Source organism: Thamnophis sirtalis, unplaced genomic scaffold (genome assembly GCF_051295495.1).
Source record: "Thamnophis sirtalis isolate CommonGarterSnake01/CBP01778 unplaced genomic scaffold, rThaSir2_p1.2 scaffold_7, whole genome shotgun sequence".
Taxonomy (NCBI): Eukaryota; Metazoa; Chordata; class Lepidosauria; order Squamata; family Natricidae; genus Thamnophis; species Thamnophis sirtalis.
This window is the reverse complement of record NW_028261387.1, coordinates 44,152,267-44,169,163: the sequence shown is the minus strand read 5'-3', so window position 1 is coordinate 44,169,163 and position 16,897 is coordinate 44,152,267. Positions and strand designations below refer to the sequence as shown.

General features: G+C 42.6%; 1 protein-coding gene across 5 annotated transcripts in view; it reads left to right on the top strand.

Annotated features, from left to right (window-relative positions):
• Window positions 1-8,289: 8,289 nt before the first annotated feature.
• Window positions 8,290-16,897, top strand: part of AMPD2 (adenosine monophosphate deaminase 2) — a 69,350-nt gene continuing 60,742 nt past the window's right edge. The window contains exon 1 of one of the 5 annotated variants that reach the window (XM_087719864.1): window positions 8,290-8,339. In XM_087719864.1, the coding sequence (XP_087575990.1) occupies window positions 8,321-8,339 (19 nt within the window). In that variant the 5' untranslated portion in view covers window positions 8,290-8,320. Of the gene's footprint in view, window positions 8,340-12,018; window positions 12,460-14,699; window positions 14,883-16,897 lie in introns of those variants that run through there. The other 4 variants (XM_087719865.1, XM_087719867.1, XM_087719866.1 and 1 more) reach the window with 4 other exon arrangements.

The following is a 16,897-nucleotide window of genomic DNA, read 5'->3' as shown; positions in this document are numbered from 1 at the left end:
TTAATGATGCTGCTACACCTTCTACATCAGCACTGGATGAGAAAACAGTGTGGTAGGCAATGTGGAAGCCCATTATTTATTCCAAGGAGCTAATGACATATTTTGATTTGCCTTTTCTATTCTCCCATCCTCCTCCTCTTTCCTATTAAGAAAAGTCTAGGAGTTTAGAACTCATTCTGATTTAACCTCTTGGTTTTTTACGCTTGTTTACTGAATAAAAGAGAAAGGGATGGGCGATGGGGGGTCATATAGCTGTAGAGTCATGTGTCATCCAGTCAAGATCAGGTTTTCTAGTCTCATGACCATAGCAGGGCCATGAAGTCATGGTGCCAGGTTTCGATAAAAAAACTTGGTAGTGTTGTTTGTCGGAAGCTTCTGCCCAAACCCCAGCACTAGACACTACAGAAATTGGCTAGCCTTAAGGTATCTCTGCTGTCCTTATTAAGGAGCTCTTGGCAGCTTGTAAGAGATTTGGGTATCACCTTGCTTGGTATGTATGCCTTTTACGTGATGCTTTTAAATCTGTTTGCTTATAATAAAGCTTTAAGTTTCTTTATTTGCTGGAGTGCTCATTGCCTCTGGAGCCAAAAGAAGCAATTGCCTGGGCACCTGATCACTGCCCTGACACTTAGCAAAACAAGCAGTAGCTGAGTTTGTCCTCAGTTGTTGAGTGGAGCTGCTGGCACTTGTCAGCCAAGATTTCTAAATTGCTGGATAATGGAGAGAGGAGAGGGATATTGAGGGGATATTATGGCAGCCTTATTTACATGTTCTGCACTCAGAAAAAGTTTTTTGTGTAATATAGATTAATTTACCTATTGTAAGCAAACAAAAACTATGTAGAATTTATCAGAGGATCACAGCTGTTACTATAAAAGGCTAAACCAGTTAATACATGATTCCATTTCTCAGCACTCAAAACAGCTCTGATCCCACTCTGGCAATCTGAGATAACTTGATTCAGAGTCTGTTTCAACTACAAACCACAAAATGGGTTTGTGAATATTAATACTTCAATATCAAAGTCTTTAAAATGCAAAACAACAATTTACTTCATCAGATTGCTAAAGAGAGGAAGAAGGCAGCAAATTTGAAATGGAAGAATGCGTTAAGCTATGAAATACATGGTATTAACTAATAACCAGAGAGAAGCAGAATGAGTGGTGGTCAGAGTCATAACTGAACTGTCTGTGTCGTCGTGTAAGTAATCTAGCATTCTCTGTTGGAAAAAATAGAGATGATTCATAGCTGCAAAACTCTTCCCTACCTACAAATGCAAAAACCCTGGATTATAGGTTGAGTAATGTTGTCAGGTGAGGGATCTAGAATAGCATTGCTTGGAAAGCTGTGTGGTGGGCTACAGAACAAGACTTTCCAAATAAGGCTACTTCTGTGATACATTTTCATGCACTGTGAGTTGTGTCCAAAATTCTCTTCTGCCCAGTCTCTTCCTGGGCAACCAATGTTTCCCTATTTTTAAAAAATAATAGATGAATATTCCAGCTACTATAAATATATCAAAATGGGCTTCTGTGGCTTCTTCTTTCACTGTGGAGGTATCATGTCACCATGTTTTCAAAAGGGCTACAAGAGGGAGTATCTGACATTCCCTATGATCAGCTTTCTAAAAATACTCCATTCTCTGGCCAAGGATTAAAGTGATTTGCAAAGCAATTGCCCAGAATATATTTTTAATCCTTACAATGAAACTTGACAGCCTACGGAGCTTCCGTAGCAGCTTTTGATTTTGGTAACACTCCCATCCTGGACTAAGGACAGAATTGAGGGTGGGGAGTGAATGGGGAACAATTTGGAGTAACAACAATATCACAAGTAAAAGAACAGAGAGATGTGAAAAATAAGAGATCCCATAAATATTTAACCTTTGAAAAATAATCCCCAGTAAACTTACTGGAAGTTAAAATTGGTTAAGGGTGGCCTATAAATGTAAAAAGTAAAAAAAAAATTGAACTTTCTCAGTAAAAGGTGCAAGCATATTTAAGAACAAGCTTATTTTGAACACAAATTCCGCACTGAATTGCCTGTGACATGGCATTGGTGCAAACCTTTCCTGAAAGGTTTGTCAACTATGTTGTAACTCAAGGTTGGTTGATCTATCAAAAAAAGATCAAAGAAAGTCAAAACTAGCTGGTTGAATGGGAGAGTAACAGGGAATATCAGACTTTATGTCAGACCAATAAGTTGAAAACAAATTCTGGAACAAAACAAGGGCAATCATATCTGCATATGCTTAACCAGGAGTTTTCAACTTGAGGGAAATTTAGTATTTTCTTTCATTTGAATCATTGGTACGTTCATAACAGTACTGCATATTCTATCATTTCCCTAGCTATTCTATTTCTCTGAGAATATTTTAGGGCAGGGGTGTCAAACACAAGGCCCATGGGCCAGAACCTGGAAAATGTAAGGGGCTGGCCTGCATCGCTTTGGCCCGGTCTACCCAATGTGAAGAGAAAACATGCCAGCAGTTTGGGGAGTGGCATGAAGCTGGCCATGCCCACTAGGTCGGCCACACCCACCCAGTCAGGCACACCCAGTGTGTGGCATTAAACTGGCCATGCCCACCCAGTTGGCCACACCTACCCAGTCAGCCACACCCACCTGGCCCCCTAAGGTCAATCATAGCCCTGATGTGGCCCTCAATGAAATTGAGCTTGACACCCCTGTTTCAGGAGAATATTTTCCTGGCAGAGTGAGAAATTCTTGCACTTATCTTAGTTAAAGGAGGATGAAAACATAGTATATTCTTACTAGCTTCGTGATGATGTTATCCATTCAGTCATGTCCGACTCTTGGTGATTCCATGGGACAAGTCTCTCCCATCTTCCAAACTTGCCCTACTTGTTGGGTTTTTTTATGCTCTGGCTAGGGTCAGCTTTGATGGTGTCCAACCACTGTGTTATTTGATGGCCTAGTTTCCTTTTACCTTCCAAACATAATAAATTCTAAGTCTTCCAAACATAATAAATTCAGCAGTTTGCAGCCTGCCTGGTTTCATATAAATCTCAGTAAAGAACATTATGAAAGAATTCCTCTTATGGGATATCCTCATATCATGGCATTTGGGATTGTCAGCTCTGGCTAATAGCTAATTCTGGCAGGGGGGTGGGGAATATAAATGCATATTATGATATAGATTGAATATTTGAATATTTTGTATAGGTTGATTTCAGAACAGATTAGAAAGATTGAAATTCTGATGGGAAACTGTCTTTTCTTGTCCATAGCTCTCCAGAGCATAAAGATAATTACCAATGTATCTCAAGAGACTTTAGGGCTAGGAGCTAATAAACCAATGTTAGTTATTATGATGCCTTTGGGCAGCGCCACATTTTTAAAAATAAGTGTACTTCCAAATAATTTTTTCCCCAAATTGTAAGAAATCTGCCCCACAGATCCAATGTCTCAGTTTCATAACATCCATGCTAGTCATGTATGGTAATTACATCTGGAAGTCAAAAGTATTCTATGCCAAATGCAGAATATTCTTAGTAATACATTTTATTTATTTCATTTTCATTTTCATTTTATACAATCACTTATATACTGTGCATAAAAAAAAAAAAAAAGGAAAAAAAAAACCCCAACATAACACTTCCTTCCCCCGTACACCCTCTCTTCTCCCCCTCCAACTTTCCTTTCACCCCTCCAACATTCCCCTCTTCTACTTCCCTACCCCCTCAGACATCTCCCCCTCCCTCCATCTCACCCTCCTTACATTCCCTCTCACTCCCTCTTTACTTCTCCCTTCTCTTTCCCTCTTCTCCTCACTTTGGTGTGTCCATACAATTCAGTTTGTTTTTAAAATAAAAGTAGAAAAAGAAAAAAAGAAAAAAAAGAAAAACGAGCCGCAGTATACAAGTGAATTCTTATTGTTCTAAGGATTGAAACTATAATTCCACCCTCCCCCCTCCCCCCTATAATCCCCCCTCCCTAACCCCCTTACGGCTTCGCAGGTCCCATACCCGGCATAATTCTTTAACAAGCATTTGAGTATAATAAGGCCAGCTAACTTTAAAATTAAAAAAATAAGATAAAAGTAAAGCCAAAAAGAAAAAGGAAAAATAGTAGAAAATAAGAAATTAAAAAAAAAAACACACACTCACACACAAAAAGAAGAAAGAAACAAAAAGGGTCAATAAACCCACTACATTAACACAGCTTCCCATTATCTGTAAATCTTAAACAATGTAGCTCATTCCAAATTTCGGTTATTTTGCTACTTGCAGGGTTTCAAACTGTATTAGAGCCAGGTAAGTTGATCAATTAGGATTCCCCAACTAAAAGTCTCATTGCTTTGTCTATCTATTCAGACCTTTAATTTATATCTTTTTTATCCAAATAACCAAACCTTTCTATAACACCATTAAACTCAAATATTTCTTTCATTTTTCATTTCCAACACCTCCCTTTCTATCCTTACCCACCTCCACATATAAATTTTTTACCTTCCACCCTGCCTTTATCCATATCCACATATATATTTTATCCACATTCATTGCTCCTCCCATGTTTACTCCACTTTCCTGAAGATTCTCCGACCAATCTTTCTTAACCTTATATTGAGATAGCAACTCAAACAAACGTCAGCTTGCGTTCTAGCCCCAGGTAATCTAGTTAAGCTTTCGCTACCCCTCCCTCTCCCACGCACCTCCCAACTCCGTTCGTCCCAAACCACAACTCAAAAAGATCACAATTTCCGCTCTACTCGCCTAAGAAAATAGTTCATGCGCAATTTGAGTTAGAGTTCAGACAAAACTTATGTACAATATATGTCCACAATCAGCAACGCTTCTTTCAGTCTCCATGTCTCATCATCGATATGCCACTTTTCCATTTTATCCCAGACGGAAATCATAAAGCTTTAAAAACAACGCTTAGTCTTTATTCTTTAGTCTTCTGCCCTTCCGGAAGAGGAAAGCAACACCCTCCACCTTGTAGCCACGTGTCTCGCTGTTTGTCTTCTCCTTCTCCTTGTCTCTCTCTAGGTCCGGATGAATCAGGAAGTCCCGCCTTCAGGGTCTCGTAGTAAAATTTTCGGGCTTCACAGACAGAATTAATGCGATGTTTTTGGTTGCCAAATGTAACTGTAATACCAGCTGGGACTTCCCATTTGTATGGAATCTGAGAGTTTCTGAGTTCTTCAGTTAAGAAAGCGTACTGTCTCCTTGTTCTTAATATTTGAAATGGTATCTCTTTAAAAACAATCAAGTCCTCCCCATCAATTCTCAACCTCTTTCCGTAGAGCCTCTGTATTATCTCATTTCTAGATTCCCTTGTAGTAAAGTATATTATTATGTCCCTCGGAAGCTGTCGCTGTTTGGCTACCCAGGAATTCTGGCGGTAAATTCTTTGAATCTGCCAATCAAAGTTAAGTCCCGGACTTCCCACCAAGCGGCTGAAAGCCTCAAAAAAGATCTGATTCAAATTCTCCTGTTGGTTTTCACGCAGTCCTCTAACTCGAATTGCAAAGGCAGTCTTATTATAATTTATCATGACAAGTTCTTTTTGAGCAATTTCAATTTCCTGTTGCAACGTTTGAATTTTTGATATCAGATTAAGGTTAGTTTCTTCCAAAAGTTCCAATTTGTCCTCCGTTTCAGCAATATAATCTGTCATGACTGTCATAACTCCGATCATATCCTGCTTTGCCTGAGCAATTTTAGCATCAAATTGATCACATAAATCCGATATCAGTTGATTAATCTCCTGTCTGAAATCATTAAGCGTTTTGAGAAGAAATTCTTGTGTTAGCAATTCATTCATCAATGCAGAATATTGATGTGTTTGGTCTGAGAAACAAATCAGTTTAACCAAATGCTCCAATCTGACAGCTCTTCCACAAAAGGATTCTGGAGAATTCTGAAGGAAGCTTCAGATCAAACCTTTCCTGTTATCACCATAATATCAGCTATATTGAAGCTGGGTTATATCTGGCTCAGTTGCAGCTACCGAAGCTTAAAATCATGATGGTGTTCTATTTTGTGGTGGTTAAGACTCTACTTCCACCTTTTTTCCTCATTTCCCATCTTCAAATCTTGTCAGGGACAAAATAAGTAGAGATGAAGTTAAGGTAGTGAATTACTAGAATACAATGCTTAGCTACTGGGTTTTTTCTTTCTTTCCCTGTTGGGCATAGTGGATTTAAGGAATTTCCAAATTTGCAATAGTTTGAAGCAAGATGATAATTTTCTTTCCTTGTTCTCAGAATTAGGGGTTAGCAGTGTTAAACAAGGTTGATTATATTTCAATTATTTCTGAAGTTTGGGGTAATGAAATTAGTAGTGGTACTAAAATGCCCAATAATTGCCAAAACAAAGGGTATCCATTGTTTCCTAGGGCAGTGTGTGGGAATTCTTTGGACAGGAACATCCCATAGTGATCTTGATCAGGCCATTTGAAAGCTCACTTGAAAGCCAATCTAAATCCTGACATTGAGAGAGAAATGGCTGATTCTGGGGTGACCAGGACCAGGCTATTATTATCTCCAGGATCAACAATGACTGGCCATCCCAGAATCTACATTTTTTCACAGATGTCACCTAAGACAACAACAAAATTATTTGAAACTCAAAATTATGTTTATTCAAGGTACCTGCTTAATTAAAAGTGTTATATAATATCAGTATCACTTAACAATGCTCCTGCTTAGCAACCAAAATATTGGCTCAGAAAGTCTGGCATTTGAAGCACGCAAGTCTTAAAGCTGTTATTACAAGATCCTTGTACCCCTAACCCTTTAGGAAAAAAAATCCCAGGGGTCTTCAAACCTGACAGGTTTAAGACTTGTGGACTTCAACTCCCAGAATTCCTCCTACAGTCATGTTGGCTCAGAAACTCTGGCATTGAAGCATGCAAGTCTTAAAGATGTCAAGTTACAAGATCCTTGCACCCATAATCCTTTAGGAAAAAAACCCAGGGGTCTTCAAACCTTGTTGTGGACTTCAACTCCCAGAATTCCTCCTCCAGTCATGTTGCGGCGACGTCATCTGCCTGGATCTGCTCCATCTTCGGTTCACAGGGGGCAGGGCTGCCGCTGAAGATGCCAACGAGCCCCCACCGCCACTAGAATAACTGCTGCCGCCACCTCCTCCTCATCCAACAGCACCACCACATTTGCTGCCCAGCGCTGCAGCTGAGGTGAAACCGCCAAAGCTCCCGCTGGCGCCCCCGCCCATGGCAGCGGTGGCGGTGCCTCCCCCTCCGCTCGGAGCACCTCCGCCGCCTCCACCTCTGCCGTGCTTTTGAGAAGCCATGAGGCCTTTTTTTCCTGCTCCCGCCCCCTCCGCTGCCTTCCGACTAGCTCACACGGCCTCATGGCTCCTCAAAAGCATGGCAGAGGAGGAAGGGGGAGGGATAACGCGGGGGCCAGCTCAGGTGCTCCGCGTGGAGGGAGAGGCACCACTGCCATGGGCGGGGGTGCTGATGGGAGCTTTGGCAGCTTCACCTCAGCCGCAGCGTCGGGCAGCAAATCCGGCAGTGCTGTTGGAGGAGGAGGATGCAGCAGCAGATATTCTGGTGGCGGCGGGGGCTTTGGGGTTTCACTTCAGCCGCTGAGCCAGGCGCAAGCGGCTAGGATTGGCTGCCCACAAAGGACCTCCCTGGGCTTGCTTTGCTGAACATGGGGAGACTGATGCTAGTTTGAGCGGCCGCAGCCGGTGCAAACTACCATCAGTCGCTCCATGCATATCAAAAGAAGTCTGGGGAGGTCCTTTGCGGGCGGCCAGTTCTAGCTGAACACAGGGAGACTGACGATAATGAGCAGCGCAGCCTGTGCTTAAGAGGTCGTAGGAGCCTGGCTGTACTGTGTAAGCTCCTGCCACCGTCCCCGCGCCCATGCTAACCCTAGATTTTCTGAGGCCCCTCAGCTTCTGGAGCCTGTGACAGAAATCACTGCGTGGCAGTTAGAAACGGCTGCGCGGTGTTTTCTTGCTATGTGCGCGGACGCGCAGCCGTGCACCTTAGAGGGAACAGTGCACCAGACTTGAGCAAAACTTTTGCAGATTGAAGGATAAGAATGCATCAGCAGATGTTACTTCTCCTTATCAGTCATTTTAGTCCTGGATGTCTGGAATTGGGTTGTGAATCTTCTTTTCAAGCAAAACACATTCCAAATATTTTTCCTCTTGATTAAATATACAGCAGAAAGTGGAAAGGTTATTTATTTGTATTATATTCTATTAAACTAACAATGTTTACCCATTGAATGCTATGTTGTTTAGATGATTTCCTTTCCTTGTCAAATCTAATTTATATATTTTAGGTGGTTGAGAGAAGATACTTGCTTAAGACTCCTGAGATGCATCCATACAGACTGGGTAATGCATTTTTACAAGAAACTCCCCTTTCAGACTATGTTGTTTCTTCTGGTATTTCTCAGGTCTGGGCCAATCAAATATGATGTTGGAGCTTCCTCTCCCACCTTGCTGATAGCAGTTCTTATTTTGTCACTTTCCTTAACTATGTCAGTATTATTTCTTTGCTTCAGTGAGTGGCAGCACCTTGTCAGATCTTGAAGGCTAAGTAGTTCAGGCCTGGTTAGTACTTGGGTGGAAATTAGTAGGGATTTTCAGAATTGTAACAGGGAGTTTGAAGACAACTATGAAGTCTTTAATAGAGCTTAGTTTCAACTGAAGAGTTTTAATTGCTGCAAAGTATTGGTGATCAATGGAACATTTATTGATAAGCTACAAGTATCTTTAGCAGGCCTACAGCAGGTGGCAGCCTCTGAGGATGCCAAGCAAGGTCACATCCTGTTAATGCTTAAAGATTACTAGAGAATATTAAAGCCATAGGCAAAATCGAGAAATAAAAAAATCCAGGAGGCTGAGATAACCCTCTTCTATACTGTTGCTAGAAAGAAAACTGTCCAGAAATCATGGAAATGTCCTGATTGTGACCTCCTAAGATATAGATGTAATAAAAATAATTAACCATCCTATACTTTCCTTATTTCAGACCAACCTTCCAACCTTACTATTACAATAAATCCCAATATATATGAATATTGTCATCAGGGGACCCTAAACAGGAGGTCAGGATGTAATTGGGGTAGGACAAGACTACAGTGTCTTCTCTTTTTATTCAACCTTTTAAGACAAAAATGAACAGTTGGAATATCAGCCAAACCTTATCAACGAAAACAAGCACTTTTACTTTTTAGCTTCAACATTACTAGTTCTTTTGCTTCTTTTCCTTCAACGTTGCTAATGAACAATTTCCCACCTCCCAATTGACAGCCTAGCACAGTCGAATGTAAAAATAATCACATTTTTTTCTGGACCTCTTTCAAATGTCTCAAAAACTTTCTAAGCAATTTTTAACACAGTATGATATATATTTACATATGATTTAATTTGAATGCATTCATAACATATATGAACACAGCCTGTTATCTGTATCCTGGGTACTCATTTTGGCGGGTGGGGGGGTTGATCGTATTTACCATTCTAGGTCTAAGAAAAGAGCTTATATAAGCCATTGGCAGGGTACCATCCACTCTCAGGTTGAAGATATAATAGGTGACAGGCTGTTTAATTCTTTGGCAGGTAAACCTTTGATCTTCTTATCCCAGCTATAGGGTCATTTAGTTGGGTGTCCTCTTCAGCACTTTTATCCAGGGCATGCCCTCAATTGCTTCAGTGAATTTTGTCCCAGTCTCATCAGAACTCTATTAATTGGTGGAAATTGCTTGGTCCATTTAAGGTTTATAAGCCAATCTTTTTTTTTTTTTGGATATGAACCAACAATTCAATATTTGATCTTCAATAGCTATTAGCACTGCCTATTTAATTTTTGCCAGGATAACTCTTCAGCTGTCAGCCAGCATCTGCATTACTCAGCTTCTTCTCCCCCACAATCCTCTCTGATCTTAATGTGGTCTCCTGGATGTTTCTAAGCCTTCCTATTTTCAGAACCTATCAGCAAGCAAAGCACCATGCTGGAAGAAGAGTTTGAGTTCTCCAGCCCCTGTTCCAGAATTCACAAGCTGAAGGAGTCCGTGACTAATCAGTACCAAAGAATGGTTAACTTTTGGCTTGTCAAAGTTACTACCTTTGAGTTGTGCTGCTGCTCTGAATTTGCTATCAGTTGGATGTAATGACTGAGTTTATAGATCCACAAAACAATAATTTTAAAGACAGGATCAAAGAACAACCTATGAGCATGAACTGCTGAATGGTGTAATGGACTAATATGTCAAAACAAATAAATCATATGACATAGTAAAGCCAATCAATGAACATTATCAAGTAAAGTTTTCCCTGCTATTAAATTAAATGACAAGGAAAGTTTTCCTTCTTAAATGTCAGGATGCTTTTAAAAATCCAGGTGCAAAGTCTTGTAAGAAGACTAAACTTCAAAGAACCTTATCTAGGCTCCTTCCAGTGTGGATTCAGTCTTGGTCATAGTATCAAGACTGCTTTGGTTTCACTTGTTGATGACCAATGGAGAATACAGTATGGAGCTTGTATGTTAATCTGAGTCCTCCATGATTTCTCAGCATCTTTCAATAACATCAGCCATAGTATACTTCTGGACCAGCTCAAAAAGTTGGCAGTTGGAAGCAGTGGTTACAAAAGTGCCTTTCACTGGGATTGGTTCCAAATGCATTGGTGGGAAGTGAACAATCCAATCCTAAACCTTATCATAGGGAGGTGCCATAGGGTTCCATCCCCCCTGCTTTTAATAAATGGAGTGAAATAATTTGGCCAGGTGAAATCACTTGGGCACAGCTGGTACTAAATGGTACTAAATTTTATACCTCTGTCCTGGCTATCCAAGTAATACTGCCAACATTCTGTGTTAATGTCTCGAGACTGTGGTTGCTTGGATAGGAAAGAACAGTCTTCAGCATAGTCCAGGCATAGACTTAGTGGATGTGGGTTTGTGGGGGTGGGGAGATAGGGGTGGACTTACCCAGAAAGGGGAAGTTTCCATTTTTGGTTTGAGGAATTGCCTCCTCAGACTTGGCGTGCAATTTGCAGTTCCTTTTGGGCCCTCATGGTTCCTGTTGAAAAACAGTTGGCAGCTGCAGTCAGGAAGTCCTTTGCAAAACTCCACCTGGTCACCAGTAGTTACTGTTCATGAACCTGGGAGCCACTGTTCTTTGTTAGTCATCACACCTCTCAGTGAACTACTGCAATGTGCTTTACTTGGGGCTGCCTTCGAAGACCATCTAGAAACTGCAGCTGGTCCAGAAAGAAACAGCTTTGTTGTCAAGAATGTAATTCTTTAATATTAAAATGAGATGAGATGTGGGCATAATTCCAAAGTGTAATCTATTCCAACTTCATCCCCACAAACTTTGCTTGGTTGCATATGTAGTACTATACAGCTATTTCCACAGGGCAGTTGTAGAATGAAAAAAAATGAACCAAAGGTTAATCCTGATAAAATTATCAATCCTGAGAGTTGGAAAACTACTGATGTGGCTAGAAGTAAACAACCAATCTTTGAATTATTGCTGATATAATATTTATACAGGGCTGCCTCTTGATTAAAAATGAAATGAATCATTTATTGCTATCAGGATCCAACAGCTATTCTTTCTCACTTGCTGTGCAACGTCTTAACATGAATTTACATTTTTGAACCATTGGTAATTTATCTGCAGTGCCATTTCATTGCAGCTGGTTACTTTGAGGACCTTTTTTGTCATTATTCTGGTGTGATGTAGTTTTTAGGTTCAAAGGTCATTCTCCTATGTTTCCTTAAAGTACTGGGCCTTCGAAAACATTGCAGTGATCTTGTTCTCATTCCTATCCCACTGATTTGTGCTTAGGATTGATAAGAAAGGATTGACTGAAGACACCCCCCCCTCTTCTTTCTCCACACCTTAAACATTACAAACATCTGTCACCAGGGTAGGTCCTCAGAAAACACCAAATAATTCCTCAAGAAATTTGAGCCGGGCGTTTTTCCTTTCGTAATTGCTAAGAGTTTTCCATTTTTGCCGCAAGATGGTGCTGTGCTTCGGGCAACCTTAACCGCTGACCCGGTTCGCTTCCAGCACTGCGCGGAGACTCTGACCGCCGCGATTTAATTTCGCGGGGCAGCCCCGGCAGCCCACGCCTAAGACCGGCTTCCTCTTTGCTCCAGGAACAGCTGTTTTATTTTTTATTTTTCCCCGCCTACCGGTCAGCACAGGCTATTCCGGACCCGGCCAAGGAGGAGAGCCCATCAGTGCTGGCACCACAGCAGCCAGGCTGGGATTCCATCTTCCAGCCAAGACCTGCCAGCTGTGCTGAGCCGAGCTGTGGACCCTTGGACCAGGAAGTGCTTGTGCAACCCACCCGCTCAGCCTCGCCTGGCGCCGGCGGGGGGGCTGCCCTCTGCCCGATTTCCTTGGGAAAACAGCTGGGCCTTCATTTACTGGACCTCTCAGCCAGCAGTAGGATGGCTTCAGGTAGGGAAGACCCTTCGCTGTTTTGAAACAAAGTAAGTTCCGGACTAGCTCCTTTCTCTTTTCCTTCTCCCGTCACTTATTTCCCTCTGCCCAATCGCCTTCTTCCAGCGGCTACCTCGATCTGTTTTTTTTTCACCTTCCATCTCTCCTAATTGCTGCTCGGGGTATTACAGGCGCCGACGATTAGGGGAGGCACCAGCCTGTTCTCTGTGAGCCACGCTGCGCGCATCCTCCGGGCTGGAAAGTTCTCAGTTCCATCCTCTTGCCTATCCCATCAGAGTCCACCGTCCTCGGGAGTTTCCGAGGCGCCAACAACGCCGGTGAGGAGGTCTCTTTTAGAAGCAACCCGAAAGCCACTTTAAGCCGCTGAAAGTTTAGCAAGTCGTTCGGCAAGACGGAAAGTGGCCGAATGTGGAAATGTGGACGCCACGGGCAAAAAGGGCTTTATTTCTGGGTTACCGTCCCTCCACGCTTCGTTAGCGCTGCTCACTTTGAGCTAGCACTGATGATGTTACCTCGTTTGGTAATGAAACGTCTGCAAGAAAACAAAGCTGAGACACCCAAGGATCCCTCATGCCAACCCTAAACTACAAATATTCTCTTTTGTCGGTAGCTCAGTTTCTTCGAAACTAAGGCCGGGAGAGCCGCGTTAAATCATTTATTTAGGAGTCAGGAGCAGGCGACGACCTTTATGTTATAAACGTCGCTGTGGGTCCCAGTTTGCGGGAAAACAAATATTGACTTGGAAGTCCATGCAAGCGATAACATCAGCAGCCTCTCCGGGCGCCATTTCCCAGATTACAGCTGGCTTCCCTTCCCTCCCCTGATCCGGCTTCTCGCACCCGCCGGGAGATAACTTTCTTCCCTAAGAAGGCGCGTTACTCTCCCGGGGTGCAGCGGCCTCGTCACGCCGGCCGCTCTGCCAACGAATCCCCCGGAGGCTCAGCTTGAATTCGCACCCCGCTTGCAAAGTCTCCGCCTCCCTTGCCGTAGGCGGAGCGTCTGCGCGCTGGGCATCTCCAGCCAAGGCCCCGGGAAACCCGGGCCGAGCGGGAAGAAGCGGCTTTTTCGAATCCGCTCCGATGCCGGCCTAGGGCGCCCACGGGCGCTTTCCCGACAGGGAGATGGGGCCTCGGTGGGAGAAGCCCTTTCTGGCTTCTTCCCCGCCCCCCGAGCGCTGGCCCTGACTCCCAGGCTGCTAGGGCGTCACCAAGTAGGCCGCTTCCGGTTGAAAGGAAGGCTTCAAAAAAGCTGATGGGGCCAAAGCGCAGTCTTCGCATTTAAAAGCCATCGCCTTTTTTTAAACAGTTTAAATTATCACGGCATCGGCTAGTGCGGTGTACGTGTAAAATCCACGCACGTCTTTTCAACGTCATGGAGGCAGCCAAAGTGTAATTTGAACCGTTTTCCGCTTTCTTTAAACCAGGAGACGCCTCCCTCTTAAATTGGTTTGCTTAAGCTCTTAACTCGGTCGAATTATGGGTCGATTCGTGGCTTTAATGTTTTAGCGCGATTTATGAGCAAAGAAATTGCTCCGAATTGATTTAGGGGTTTGTGTATGTCACCCAACAGGGCAACTAAACTAGTCCACCGGTGAACGCGGAGTTGTAGTGAACCCAGCCTACTTGGTTAATGATTCTGTCTGCGATGTGAATGGGGTTAAACAAGCCAGGCTCTTACTAGTGTGTAAAGTGGGCTTCTTCCTCCAGCATGTTGAGCCATCATTCCATTGATCGTGGAGGATAAAGGCTGCCACCTTGTTGCGCCAAAGGTCGCAAGAACACACACGCACGCACGCACACTTTGTGGGGTGGGGTGGGGTGTGTGGATTGGTGGCAATCAGAGTTCCTGGGTTTGAGAGAGGCTCCTTTGGCGCCCTCTCAGCCGGCAAATTTACAGCATCTTGTCTGCGGTGCCTAAGCAAATGTGGAAGGGAGAATATTAGTGAAAGCAGTTAGGGGACTAGGATTGGCTGTTATGACCTTATAAGCATTTGTGGCTCCCCCCACCCCTTTAAGGAGAATGCAGTATCATGCTCTTGTTCAGCTGCAGGAGCGGTGGGAGGGTCTTACAAAGCCTACCACCGAAAGCTCCGCCGAGCCACGCCATCAATGCATGAAAAGCTCTATTGCCTTGTTAAGTATATAAGGAACGTCAACCGGCGAATTGCGAGAGTGGGGGGGGGGGGGTGTAGAGAGAGAGAGAGAGACACCCCTGATCCATTCCGGCTCTGCGTAAGTTCCTATGTCTTTCCCACGCGCCTCCATCAATCAATAGCAGGGGGCGAACCCGACACTGTCTCCGCCTTCTTTTGGAGCACGGTGGCTGCAGCAACACCGGTTGCAAGACTTCTGCGGAGCATCGGGAGTGAGCAAAATGTCCTCTGGTGTCGGTCCCCCCAAGAGCGGCTCCCCACTGAGGAAGCGGGCCAGCCTTCAAACTCCCAGCCCAGGAGGTGAGCATCTGTGGATTGCTTCCCCAGCTTCACGCTGGCTTCTATTATGTGCGGGAGAAAGCGGAGATGATGCATTCGTCACGAAATTAATTGCCATTGCTTCTTTCCTGTATTCAAGTTCTCTTTAAAGGATAGAGAAACTGGCAATCAGGTTTCTTTTTATTCATTTCCCTCCGTTTTTTTTTATGGTGTGCTTATTCAAACAGGAAAGATGGTGGTTGCTTCCTTGCTGAATGCTTAACAGCACTTTTCAATTTTTAAAATTCAGGAATAAGTTTTCCTGGGTTCATTCTGGTACCCATGGTAACTTTGTGTGGAATGGCAGCCCTTGGAAGAACTAAAAGAAAGGGATTTCTTGTTTGCAGCTGGATAATGTGGTGTGTTTTGTCCTCCCTTTAATACACATGCGCCATTCTCTTTGTGCATACCGGCAGTTTTGATGAACCTGGAGAGCTCCAGATCTATTGCGATTCCCTACCTATCCTCAAACTACCTAGGATTTCTGGGAATTTGTGTAATGGGTGCAAAAGGGGCCATTAAATTTGGGAGGGAGACCTGGCAATTTTTCACAGTCCTCATCCTAATGGCAGCTGTTTGTGTAATATAAACTAGAAATCATTACTATGAACCTTCTGTAAAAGACATTAGGATAAAGCTTCTGTGTTGTAGTTTCTTTTATGTGTACTTGGACCAATCGCACAAAAATGACAGGTGGTGCCAAAAAACATTTGATGCCATAATTCCTTCATACACACTTGTCACAGTTGACTTGGGGAAGCTTTTCATGAGATGTGCTGGTTGAATAAACAATTGTTTATTTAAATTGAATAACATGAGCAGAAATTTGTTCAATGGCTTTTGTAGTTGTTTTTAAGATCCAGATCTTTAGTTGAGCCAGACCTGTCCATAGTAAATGGTGAGAGCATGTTTTACATTATAGGTAGATGAGATATTATGAATGGCAGGTAGTCATTTGTGTGTATGTGTGTGTGTAATAAACAGTCATAACCAACTTGTATAAATTAACTGCATTCTAATGATCTGTATAAGATGGCTCTACAGTGATTGTAAGGTGCCCATGTTTTCATCTTCCCAGGTTGTGTAGCTAAGAAGGCCCGGTTCATAATTTATTTTAAGCCTACTGGAGGATCTGCAGGTTGCTGCAGTGTTTCTTAAATTCTAGACAATCATAGATCACTAAATAAATGTTCAGAAAATGCAGGAACCACCCAATTAGATTAAAAAAAAATCTTACCTTTTTGTTTTTAACAGCATGAAAGTTTATATTAAACTCAAACAGCTAGGAGTCAGGGGTTCTTTCACTCAATGAAAATGTTTGGGGTTTTTTGTTTTTTTATTTTAATTAACTTTTTTTAAAAAAATTATTAACAAACATGTAAAATACACACACACAAAACTTAGATGTACACCACATTTACACAATATGTTTTTTTTTAAATTACTGTATTGTATTTTCTCTTGGCTTTTTCTTCAGTTGTTTTTGTGTGAACATACTGTAGTTCCACTTGTCACATTACATATACATTCATAGTAACTGTACTTGAGACTACTTTACTTTTGTCAGTGTTTTGAAGCATTATTGCTTCAATGAAACAGGTTTTAGCTATTGATCCATTTTCATGGAGCAGCTGACTGCCACTGAATGCAAAAGATGGAAAGGAGTAAGTGTGCTTCTTGTGTGACCAGTTGACTAATCACTGTGGCAAGACAGGTGGACTACATCAGTGTTTTTCAACCACTGTGCCGTGGCACACTAGTGTGCCGTGACATAGTGTAAGGTGTGCCGTGGGAGAATTACTTTATATATAGTCAATATAGGCACAGAGTTAAATTTTTTTTAACATTTTCTAATGGTGGTGTGCCTCGTGATTTTTTTCATGAAAAAAGTGTGCCTTTGCACAAAAAAGGTTGAAAAACACTGGACTACATGGTGGGCCTTCATGGGCCATTGCTGATTCATAAATCACTCTTTCGGAATTGCTGTCCTAATAGTA